Below are 13,147 nucleotides of genomic sequence, written 5' to 3'. Positions count from 1 at the left end.
CTACCCCTTTCCTGTGAAATTTTACAGTAGCATTTTTTAATAATCCCACTTCAAACTTTCCATGTAATCCAATAGACACCAATTGAAAAATATGAAAGTTTGGATAAGAATTTCTCTCCAAATATAAAAGGTCAGAAACTTCTGACACTTGGGCCTGACAGAAGGGGTCGTGGTCCACATCCTACCCCATTTCTGTGAAATTTTACTGTAGCATTTTTTAATAATCCCACTTCAAACTTTCCATGTAATCCAATAGACGCCAATTGAAAAATATGAAAGTTTGGATAAGAATTTCTCTCCAAATATAAAAGGTCAGAAACTTCTGACACTAGGCCTGACAGAAGGGATCGTGCTCTACATCCTACCCCATTTCTCTGAAATTTTACTGTAGCGTTTTTGAATAATCCCACTTCAAACTTTCCATGTAATTCAAAAGAGGCCAATTGAAAAATATGAACATTTGGATAGGAATCTCTCCCAAAATGTAAAAGGTCTCAAAGTTTTGACACTTGTTCATTGATAGATAGGGTGCTGTTCTATGTTCTACCCCATTTCTGTGGAATTTTACTGTAGTGTTTGTGAATAATCCAATTTAAAACCTTCCATGTAATTCAATACAGACTAAGTGAAATTTTGGATTGAAATATCTCTCAAGAATTAAAAGGTCTCAAAGTTTTGACACTTGTTCTTGATAGAAGGGGTCCTGTTCTGTCCTACCCAGTTTCTGTGATGATTTACTGTAGCATTTTCAAATAATCCCACTTCAAACATTCAATGTAATCCAATGCAGGCTAATATAAAAGAGTGAAATTTTGGATTGGACTTTCTCCCCAAATTAAAAAGGTCTCAAACCTTTCATACTTGTTCATGATAGAAGGTCCTGTTCTGCATCCTAGCCCAATTGTGTGCAGCTTTACTGTAGCATTTTCAAATAATCCCACTACAGACTTTCTGTGCATGTCAATACAGCCATATTGAAAAAAAGTGAAAAAAAAGTGATATTTCATTCACACCATTTCAGATGTACATTATTTCCTGTTCTCTCATACACACGTAATGTTGAGACGATTAGATTTTGAGGCAAAAACAAAATGCGTGGCACTAGGGTATCTGTATGGCGTCAATTTAGAGCCAAAAGTATTGCGCGCGTAGGACAAAAAAGGTGCATGTGTACGAAAAAAAAATCGCACGCGTAAAAAAAAAAAAAAAAATCGTAGATGTGGAAATGTTTCTTGTGATCAAAGAAAATAAAATCAAACGCATTTTTCTGAATTGTAAACGAAAAAGTTATGTTCACAAATGTAAAAAATAAAATTGCAACTGTTTTTTCTCACTCATGTTTACGATTTCATTTTTTACGATTACGATTCTGTTTTTCTCGCACTTGGGGTTTTGGCATAATTTTGACGTGGTCACTCGGACAAATGTGTCATTGGTATGCGCTGTGTTTACCTCCCCTGACTGAAGGCAAGTCATGCACGTACGATTTCTTTTCCTACGCGGACAATACTTTTGGCACTAAATTGGCTCCATATATCTGACCTTTCCATATTACAGTCGTAAAAGATGAAGTGAACGTAACAAAAAAAAAACTTATTCCACATCACCACCTTTGTTCAATTTCTCTCTTGAGCCATATCTCACTTTTAGAAGTAAATTACAGCCTTTGCAAACACGTAAGGAAGACCGTGAAACCATCCAATCATATAACGCAACCGAGTTAAGGTGGACCGGAAATTTCCGAATCGGGAGCTGCGAATCGGGAGCCAACTTCAGCGTCGTCCTCCCATCCCCATACAAGAAAACATTACATACTGTAGAGTACATACAACATATGACAGTTAATGATTACACATTTAGGTATGTGTACCACATTGTGTCACAATGTTTTTCCATTATTTTTAAATCTGATATCAATGTTTCATCTTAAATATTATTACATGCTTTATAATCAAAAATCATTTTATTTATTTTTGGAGAGATTTTGGATATGTTTCTAGCCCCATAGATATTTTGGACCCCCATACTGACAGAAAGCTAGTAATTCCCACTTGAAAATGATCCAAAGTGAGTTTCTTGAGTAAAAGCATTTCATTTTTAGTAAAATACATGATTATGCCGTGATTTACAGCAATGCATAATTTACACATTTTGGATAGATTTAGAGACACTGGGAACACTGCTTACTTTTTTCTCCATAGATCTTTAGTAGTTCTGCATATCCCACCCTTCAGTGTTTGTCCAGGACATGTATAGTTTAACCTGTTTTATATAATACAGTATTTCATAACAAACTCAAAAAGAACAACTTTATTTTGCCAGGATAATTGCATTTGTGGCACTTTATTTCTTCCTAAATTATGAATATAAAAGAATCTATTCTAGTATTGTAAATGGCACAAATGTCTTGTTTCATTTAAGCCATTTTTGAAGTCTCTGTGATGCTTACATCTGATGTTATAAAGGGGTTCACAGATTATACCAAATAAGATCTTATCTAAGAAAATGGTCATATCCCGAATATTACAGTAGTGTGCATGTAAGGGCCCATATAATTAGCATGAACAGTAGATATTAAAATATGAATTTTACGGAAACCTATTATTCTGTCAGGATAATTGCATTATTTATTGGATTTCCAAGCTATCATTAGGACATAAAAGGCTGAATAATTAACAGAATCAAATATTTTAAAATATGTTTCACATTATGATTATATAACACAATAGTGGCTTTTTGGAAAGTGGTACACTAATAGAATACGTGCCTAAACAATATTGCAATTTTGGTGACCTTACAAAGGCAACAAGATAAAACAAATTGGGCATCTGTTCAAATACTTCAGCATAATTTAATTTTCAAACTGCATATATTTTAACACTGCTCCAGAATTCTGTTAAGATGCCACACCAATAATACCTTCTGCTTAGCTCGATACAGCTACAATTTTGCATCAAAGGATGAAGACGTGTCTCATTTTTTTACATTTTTTTTTTTTACTGTAGACACATGTAATCTTTTGATGGTTAATTGTAATTGTGTTACTGTTGAATAGCAAAGTACTGCTATTTTTAGGGTGCAATAACTGTCATCTCACCCACCTAGCATTCTGACAAAAGATAATAGCCAGGTAGTTCTCTAAAAACAATATTTAGCCAGCTAGCTTTGTACAGAAAGATAAGCTACTGTAAGTTATGTTATCTAACAGAATACCTGGTTTTAAAGCTATCAGTCACATCAGGATCTTATGCTATGCTTGCTAGATAATAATGAATGTTAACTTGACTCCATGATTGCTTTAAAGGTTGCTGTACAATTAACAGGACATCACCCAGTAAATAGCCTAGCTAATGGTAAATGCTTTGAACATTGGTACACTATGCATTAGTCTGTGTTGTGCCCTTTTGATTGCTTCCTGAAGCTCCTTCTCCTCTCAGGCTCAGTAGACACTTGTTTCTGTAATTATTGTTTATATTGTTATAACAACACAGCTCTTCGCCATTTCTCCATACAAGTCACCAATGGACTTCTGAGCATTAGCCCCTTCATGTCCATTGATAAGGATCTTATCCAAGTCACCTGGGTGTCCAACTAGTTCTTCACACAAATGCATGCAAGCGCAAACAAACTTGTGCATACATAACGTGCACAATGACCATGCCCATGCTTGTATTTTCCTTTAATATTTTATCAGCCGAGACAACTGCCCTGCACATAAGACTGAAGGAGTTTCACAAAAGCAGAAGGAAGAAATTCCATAATTTTGCGGTACAGTGACAAAAGGACTACTGTGAGATGTAGTGCAATTTTCTGACTTCGGTCCACAAATGAATCTCAGGATGAAAGATGTTGAATACACTATTAGCATGTGTTATGGAGAAATAATATTTAGAGAAAAATCAAACAGGGTTTGGTGCACTGCTCCACAGGGTGTATTGGTTGGGTGATTGGGTCTGTTGAATCTAATGGGTAGGGTGGGAGTGGGTGTGGGTGAGAGTAGTGGGGATCATTCTGCCTTCAATCTCCATCACTTCAGCTTGGCTGGTCCCTTTGTGGTTTTTGATATTTTCTAAAGAGAAGAGACAGCTGCAGGGCTGTAAAGAAAATAGTTTTTTGTCTGACTCTGCTGTTCAACCCTGCTCTTTATCTGGCCATTTGGATGCTCAGAATGTATCCAATTCAGACCTCCTGATTTTTCATATTTAAATTATCATGATTTTTCTCACTATACAGACCCACGTGTTCAGTCAAAGTGTGGCCCATTACAACCAATACTTTTTTTCGGAAGGAGTTTGAGCTGAAGAAGAGACCAGCCAGAGATTCCCACCTGCTGAGTGAGGGGAGATGGGCGCAGGTCTTTCTTGTCATCCCGAACAGGGAAGAGAGACTTGAGCAACTTGGGCATCTGTGGGACCAAGGCCTTCACTGGGGAGATATAAGAAGCAGCCAAGCAGGTGGAAGAGGAAGAAATGAACAAGCAAATGAAGATGAGAAGGAACAGAAAGATTAACAGGGAACAAGGGAGGGTGAAAGGGTTAGTGATGGGAGTGAGGGAGATGACAGGGGAGTAAGAGAAAAAGCATGAAGGAAAAGGCAAAGGAGAAAGGCCAGGAGACAGAGTAAAGGGAGTGGACAGAACAGGAAGTGGAAAGAACATGAAGTGGTATAGGAAACACCAGTAACAGAAATCCATAGATTACCATACATGGAGCAAGACCAGATAGGAGAAACAGAGAAAGGTTGAAATAGCAAAAAGAATGTAATTTTCAAGCATTTTTCAACAAAATGTCCAGACTATGCGGTTGATATAAATAAAAAAACAAAACAACGGATTTTAAGCAAGTGAAGCTGATGTTATTTACAAGGACACTTGTAATGATGTGGGCAAGTGGTGACGGACAGCAACCTGCAAAAGGAGACACTATGGATGCTAGGTGAGTACAGGTTTAAGGTGTCACCTCCCGGATATAGTAATCCAAGTGGATGGAAATGGGGGGGGTTACCTTGTTCTGCATCCTGGTTTTGGGACAAGGATGATTGGGGCATGGTGCGGCTCAGCTGGGGTGAGATTATGGATATGTCATGCTGGCTCTCCCAGTGACCCTAAAAAACAAGGACAGGCTGTTATACACTTGGTTTCTTCCAGAATCACCTGCACTTCTAATCAGTGAACATTAAATAAAATTGGGATGGCAGGTATACCATCACATCAGGTTACGCCTTGGTGGGGCAGCATGCCCCATACCTATGCACCACCAAGAATTTGGCACTTTCAGGGTTTCCTACTGAAATAAATACAATGACCACAGACACCCAGCCCTTAAAAACATTAATTTCTGTACCTTCTGTACGTCTGAAATGTCTATAACACCACATTACAAACACTTACAATTAAAAACATGACAAACACTTTCATAACTAGCAGTAAGTTCCGCGCAAAAAGGAACATTCATGCACAAGCTCTTCATTACATGTGAGTTACTCTTTGAACATCACAAAATATGATGCTATACTGGTGTCGTCTGTTTTATATATGATTCAATGAGCAAAGTTATCTCTGTCATGGTTAGCATACGTTCTTTGTACAATAGTCTGTGACCTACACTACCGCTCAAAAATTTGTGGTCACCCAGAAAATGTCATGTTTTCCACAAAAACTCATACTTTTATTCATCAAATGAGTTGCAAAATGAATAGAAAATATAGTCAAGACATGGACAAGGTTAGAAATAATGATTTTTACTTGAAATAATAATTTTGTCCTTCAAACTTTGCTTTCGTCAAAGAATCCTCCATTTGCAGCAATTACAGTCTTGCAAACCTTTGGCATTCTAGCTGTCAATTTGTTGAGGTAATCTGAAGAAATTTCACCCCATGCTTCCTGAATCACCTCCCACAAGCTGGATTGCCTTGATGGGCACTTCTAACGTACCATACGGTCAAGCTGCTCCCACAACAGCTCAATAGCGTTGAGATCGGGTGACTGCCCTGGCCACTCCATTATAGATAGAATACCAGCTGACTTCTTCTTCCCTAAATAGTTCTTGCATAGTTTGGAGCTGTGCTTTGGGTCACTGTCCTGTTGTAGGAGGAAATTGGCTCCAATTAAGCGCCGTCCACAGGGTATGGCATGGCGTTGCAAAATGGAGTGATAGCCTTCCTTATTAAAGATCCCTTTTACCCTGTACAAATCTCCCACTTTACCAGCACCAAAGCACCCCCAGACCATCACATTTCCTCCACCATGCTTGACAGATGGCGTCAAGCACTACTCCAGCATCTTTTCATTTGTTCTGCGTCTCACAAATGTTCTTCTGTGTGATCCAAACACCTCAAACTTCGATTGGTCTGTCCATAACACTTTTTTCCAATCTTCCTCTGTCCAATGTCCGTGTTCTTTTGCCCATCTTAATCTTTTCCTTTTATTGGCCAGTCTCAGATATGGCTTTTTCTTTGCTACTCTGCCAAGATGGCCAGCATCTTGGAGTCGCCTCTTCACTGTTGACGTTGAGACTGGTGTTTTGCGGGTACCACTTAATGAAGCTGCCAGTTGAGGACCTGTGAGGCGTCTGTTTCTCAAACTAGAGACTCTGATGTACTTGCCCTCTTGCTCAGTTGTGCCCCGGGGTCTCCCACTTCTCTTTCTATTCTGGTTAGAGCCAATTTGCGCTGTTCTGTGAAGGGAGTAGTACAGACCGTTGTATGAGATCTTCAGTTTCTTGGCAATTTCTTGCATGGAATAGCCTTCATTTCTCAGAACAAGAATAGACTGGCGAGTTTCAGAAGAAAGTTCTTTTTTTCTGGCCATTTTGAGACTATAATCAAACCCACAAATGCTGATACTCCAGATACTCAACTAGCCTAAGGGAAGCCAATTTTATTGCTTCTCTAATCAGCACAAAAGTTTTTGGCTGTGCTAACATAATTGCACAAGGGTTTTCTAACGATCAATTAGCCTTTTAACACGATAAATTGGATTAGCTAACACAATGTGCCATTGGAACACAGGAGTGATGGTTGCTGAAAATGGGCCTCTGTATGCCTATGTAGATACTTACATTAAAAATCAGCCGTTTCCAGCTATAATAGTCATTTACCACATGAAAAATTTCTAGACTGTATTTCTGATCAATTTAATGCTATTTTAATTGAAAAAAAATGTGCTTTTCTTTCAAAAATAAGGACATTTCTAAGTGAGCCCAAACTTTTGAGCGGTAGTGTATATGCCCATTCTGCAGAAAACATTATTTAAATTATTCAATTAAATAATTTGTGGTCATTGCTTTGGTACTACTGTTATTTTCTGATATGCAAAGGTTGCTGGGATATATGTCTGTGTATGCTATTGTCCAATGTCAAGTGTCTACCTCTAAGGTCAGCAAGCTAGCTGAGGAAGAGAGCAAAGAGGAGCTACAGCTAAGCATATTAAAGTGCCTTATAAACCTTAAAAACACTAAAAGTGGATCTCAGAAGACAAAACAGAAAACGGAGCACGAGAGACAAGTTGCGAGCTTGGGAGTTGAAATTGAAGGAGATTGCTGATAATTTTGTAAATTAAGGCTCGTTGGATATGTCTCAAATCAGTGAGTACATACAGTGCTTTATTTGTGTTGGGTGTCATAGAAAGAAAGCTTGCTTACTGTGTTTAACTATTTTTATGTGTTTATAACAAAACTATGTATGTAACTAAGTGTGCAAAATGGAAAGGTACTGGGAAGGAATGACCTTCAAGGAGGAAGGAATGTGGATGAGCTAAGGGAGTCAGATAATCTGAGATGATCTGGGTGTACCAACTAAATTTAAACTGCAATAATCTTTGGTATGAATGGAAGACAAAAAACTTGACACAGGTGTCTGAGAAGGTCATGCACATGTAAACGACTTGAGGGATACTTTGTAAATGGAGTAAAATTCATAGTTACAAGTACCTTTTCTATAAGCACATAATCAGGTGGTATATGTATAGATGAGAGCAGTCATACATCAGTTCCCTATCGTCTGACCGACCATGTAAAAGTGCCGGTGCCAAATTGGAAAAAACTAGTGGCACCATGCCTAGAAGCTGCTGCGTTGTGTTTTGCACATCAAACAATAAAGAAACTCCAGTTTACGATTTTCTTTACTTCCCCAAAGAGCGAAGGACAGTAAAAGAAGAGATCTGTGGCTTCAGGCCATCCACAGAGAGGATGAAAACGGTAAACTGTGGGACCTGGCCATTAGATCTAACGCATCAATGTTAAATAAGCTGGCTAACAAATGTTAGCTAGCTAGATGGTTAAGACCGAATGGTCCCCATAGCTGGCTAATTTACAGTAAACTGGGTTAGACTATATTATGCATTCAGAGAATTCATGTTTTCATTCATTTGTTTGTTTTCTTACACGGTTAATTTCACTGATCTACAAAGAAGTCGCATGGAATTGATGTAGTCTAACATAGCTAACTATTAGTCAGGCAATCCAAATGTGAGCCAGTACAGGCTAACTACTGTGATTTGCTACGGTTAATTTGTTAGCTTGCTGTCTAGCTTGTAAAATCAGACTTATTCTTGTTATTTATAAGTAGGAACAAATATAGCTCGCTAACTAGAAATATATGAACATACAGAAATGGAAGTGAATGAGTGTATGTCTGTGGCAAACACTTCATCACAGGTTAGTTAATGATGTTAAACTCAAGAGTTATAATGTTAAAAGTCAAAGTAGTGGATGCTGCATTGAAAGGGCAATACTGAAAAGACAAGGGAATCCAAATTTAATGTTAAGGGTTAAGTTAGCTAACAGGTAGCTCGCTGTTTCTTAAATTTTTTCTATATAACGACACCGATCGTTGATCGCCAACGACATAACATAACTGTTTGCCTGACTGGCCATAGGATTTGGGCTCCTAATAGCTAAAAAGCAATAGGGTATTCTTATTTTATGCTATTAAATTGGCAAAGACCTCAGAATTTGCATTTACGGCCAGTCAAATTAGAAGGGCCGCTTTCACCCAAAAAGGGGCGGGGGCATGACGCAAGGGTAAAGTACCGGCATGGGCTGCTCTCATCTATGACCATTGCTTGCAAAATGTCATATCCTAATCAATAGCTTATGTATTCCTATTGAATACTGCATGTATTGTGTATGATGTCAAATGAAGATAAACTGTACGAAACAAAATGGTATGCGAAGGGAGAATAAGAACACCCTCCCCGCCTTGAGGTGCCAGGAGGGTTTCCGGGATGAAGCAAAAATGTTCTCAGGAAAACAGAAGGTTGGTAAGGAAGGGGAATAAGTAAGTGTCATGCCATGTGAATTACCTCATAGAAAGATAGCTTACAGGAAGATATAAAACGCAGAACTTGTGAACAGAAGTTTGAGACTCTCTTCTCTTCTCATGAAACAAATGAGTGCTTGAACAGTTTATCCTATTTGGCCTAATAAAAGTTGTACTGCTGAATTACTTTGTGACCTGACTAAATTATTTGCCTCCATTGAAGGTAAAATCAAGTCAAGTTGTGATGGCCCTGTGTTGACAGGACAGGTCAGGTGTCCGTGGGTGCATGAGGTGTGCAACAGCCCTGCCCCTTTTCCACGTCAATAATTGCGGAGACAATGGCGTCAGTGGGAGAGTTTTTTGAATGGCGGCTGCGAGAGAGTTTGAAACTGCAAGCGGAAAGTGAAAGCGAGAAAAGCTGTGTGTAATCAGTCGGATAAGAAAAGAGTCATTTCGAAGTACAAGAAAATTAATCCTACTGTGAATGCTACGGAAGAACCGGACTCTAATACGGATTAATCCCACCTGGCCGACAATACATTATCTACAAACTCTACAAGCAAAAGCCAAAACTCCCAAACTGTGCAGGGTACAGCCTGGGTTCGGACTGAAACGCCTACGACTGACTGACCGGACGGGACGATAAGTGCTGATTTAATTATTTTTTCTTTGTTAGTTTCTTTGATTTTTACGGGTTATTTCACTAATTGAGTGGTGTTTGTTGAGCGAGCGGCCTGGTGTGGAACGCTCCGCTCTGAAGCCCAGTTACTTTGGTTTTTGATCTTTTTTTTTTTCTAACAGCTAAACTGTGTTTGAAAAGGAAAATGTATTTTGTTGTTGAATTGTGGACTGCAATGAACTGACTCTGAAAAAAGAAATACCGTATTGCAATTATGAACTGAATGAAATGGGATTTAAGGAAATATCAAACATGGAGAAACACATGCAAACAGGACTGTTTTGTAAATGACATGGTCATGAAATTTTGAATAATTTATTAACTGTTTCTGGTTGGCCTACCCCGCTGATTCAGAGCTAAGATTTTTTTTAATGTATGAATTAAGTTTGTTTTTCTCTGTGAAAGGCCGATGTGGTATTGGTTGTTGAATACAATAATTAAGTATTTGAATTTACCTGGTCCTTGCTCGTTTTTTTATCCAATGTTTATGGGTTCATTATGCCAAGTAAATAATGTGTTTTTTGCTAGTTACATAATGAGTGCATTGTAAGGTTTGCTTCTTTTAATTGATTATTGAATACTATTTTAGTAGGACGCACAGAGCCTACTTGGCACCCCAGCGACTGATAAAGCAAATGGTTACAAAGTATAACTTTATTTGTCCCCAGAGGGGCAATTGGTTGTGCAGCAGTGAAAACAGTACCAAGGCAATCCATGACATGGATTTCTGATGGTGCCAGCCTGTTATATTTGGATTGCGCCACCGTGCAGTTTGTCACAGCCATTGTTTTATATATATTGCAAAGCACCAGTGCTAAACAGTAAACATTGGTCAGACTATAAAAGTTCACATAAGGATAATCGTAATCCACAAGCATTTCTTAAAGGGTTAGCTCGCGTTTTAACACCCAGGTCGGCCCCCCAACATCTCTGTCTGCGAATCACAGCAGTCTACATCTGGGCCTGTCTACGATGAATGAGTTTGCATGTATGTATGTGTATGCATACCAGAGGAGGCTGGTCCATAGAGGCAGAGGAGGTTGCTCCTCCTCTATTTTTGAGAGGTAAGAGGGAGATCAACATATAAAAAGAGTAATTGGTTGAAATAAACCATTACCAAATCTCAGTATCATTTATAAAATAATTTTTATCTCTTCTTTGGAAAAATCCATTATTGAAATTCTGATTAAAATGCTTCAACAGCGACACCTGCAAGGCAGGCAAAAGGGGAAAGGGCAGTCTGTGTGAAGTGGTGGTGGGGGGCAGAGGAGGACGGGCTCCTGCTGTCCTCCTTAGGGCGGGATCTCTTATATCAATTTAATGTACTTAATTTCTTTTCATGCTAATCTGTTATTGGCCAAAACACGTAAAATGATGCTCCAAGGGAGGACGTCCTCCCTAACCAATCAAAAACCAGAATACAATATTGACATCGCGTTGGTCCAATGATAATTTCCAAATTTCATCTTCAATTCTCTACCACTGTATTGTATAACATGCAAATTGCTAACTACTTTTAAAACACATCACTACATTTTATTTAAGCCTTTTCAACCAGAGGAGGCTGGTCCATAGAGGCAGAGGAGGTTGTCCAAATTTCCTTTTTTCAGATTTACGTTTCCCTTTTTTTACCGAGCAGTAGCTAGCTACTTGCGTTAACCAACGCAACAGTTAGCTTGTTGTAGCAGCCCTGAAGGACTGAGCGGCGAGAATGGATTTTGAGGAGAGTGGTGCTGCTATTGCTAACGAGGCAATTAACGGCAGCGTGAGTGAGGGGGTCACGTGAGTGAGGGGCATGGACACAGACGCAGAGAGTGGGATGGGGAAGAACATCTTGTGGATTATTTGTTGTCACAGCCATTCCACAGTTTGGATTACGCAGCAGGTGAGGATCAAGACTGCTAGAACGACCAGCTCCACAGATAACCATGATCAAAAATGCTAATTCTAGTGACACATTATGCACACACGAGGTTCATTCCCATCCAGAGCCCGCAGTGATTAGATGTGTCTTTCCCTCTTGTTCACCTGGCCCCTTTATATATTCATCCTTTGTGTTGCAATATGATATGTAAGGAATAAAACACAACGGGCTGTCCCGTTATTGGAAAATAATGTAGGGTCGCTTAACCAGCCCCGAACTAGGCTACATTATTTTCCAATAACGGGACAGCCCGGAGAGGTTTATTCCACTTATACAACAGGTTACCAACAATGACTATATATGGTTACTTCTATATTTATTGATTTTTATCGATTTAATCAGCTGAAAGTGAAATATTCTTCCGCCGGCGTTTTGGCATATTATTTTATTGTTGTCAAGCAAAACTCTGGTTGGTATTTGCCCCGCTGTTAAGCAAAAACCATGATTCTATCAAGAAAAAATTGTTCCTTCTCATTTTATACCATACAGTTAGCACCAATTTTGGTCATTTTTGTCATTACATTATTTAATAAAACTGCATGAAACCATAAGTCAATCAAATTCATCTCCCTAGCACTGTCTTACTTTTTAAATGGTGTGGTCGCGCAATGTAGACATTACGTTTTCTGAAATGGGTTTTGAATGTCAGCTAGCTTTATGACAGGTTCGCCGTCACTTGTCACCTAGCCAATATTAAAATTCTTGGTTTTAGGTCAGAATGGTCTCACGGCATGCTTGTTATCCTAGCTAGCTAGCTAACTATTGAATTGTATTCAAAACAGCGGTTACTATAAATGCAATCGTTCACAAACATACGGATGAAAATGCGTCCCGTAGCCATGAGTTAAATACGGAACGCCTATTCTACTGTCCAAATAAGGGACGATTCCGATGGCTGGCAAACGTAAATAAAGCTAGCAACAGTAACTAGAAATGTGATACAACTTTTCCATCAATTGTGAAATTGGACATTGAAAAGGGGAGGGGATGTAACAACAATTCAAAAGCGAAAGAAGAATGTTGCTGTTTAAACTGCTTTAGAATGCTAGATTTTGTAGCGCATTGATTTTAGAACTTTTAAAAGGGCGAGGTGTCCCTTTATTGAGAAATAATGCCCACCCTTGGACCAATCAGAATCAAGTATTCAGCCAAGCCGTTGTATAAATGATAATATGATATTTGTTCCTTATGGAAGATGGGGATAAACTTTTGGTGCATTACTTACCTTAGCTGTATAGTAAGTTTGCATTAGGTTGCTAGTTGGATTATTGCTACATTTGAACATA

The 13,147-nt window shown here is 38.7% G+C and overlaps 1 protein-coding gene across 4 annotated transcripts in view; it reads right to left on the bottom strand.

Moving 5' to 3' along the window:
- The window catches only part of kif13bb (kinesin family member 13Bb), a 212,980-nt gene that overhangs the window by 14,768 nt on the left and 185,065 nt on the right, over positions 1 to 13,147 (bottom strand). For all 4 annotated transcript variants that reach the window (XM_035422856.1, XM_035422854.1, XM_035422853.1 and 1 more), the window contains exons 37-38: positions 5,004 to 5,103; positions 4,328 to 4,425 (exon numbers count right to left, since the gene is read on the bottom strand). In XM_035422856.1, the coding sequence (XP_035278747.1) occupies positions 4,328 to 4,425; positions 5,004 to 5,103 (198 nt within the window). The remainder of the gene's footprint in view (positions 1 to 4,327; positions 4,426 to 5,003; positions 5,104 to 13,147) is intronic.

The sequence above is a fragment of the Anguilla anguilla genome, chromosome 6, assembly GCF_013347855.1.
Source record: "Anguilla anguilla isolate fAngAng1 chromosome 6, fAngAng1.pri, whole genome shotgun sequence".
NCBI lineage: Eukaryota > Metazoa > Chordata > Actinopteri > Anguilliformes > Anguillidae > Anguilla > Anguilla anguilla.
This window is presented reverse-complemented; position numbering and strand designations above follow the sequence as displayed.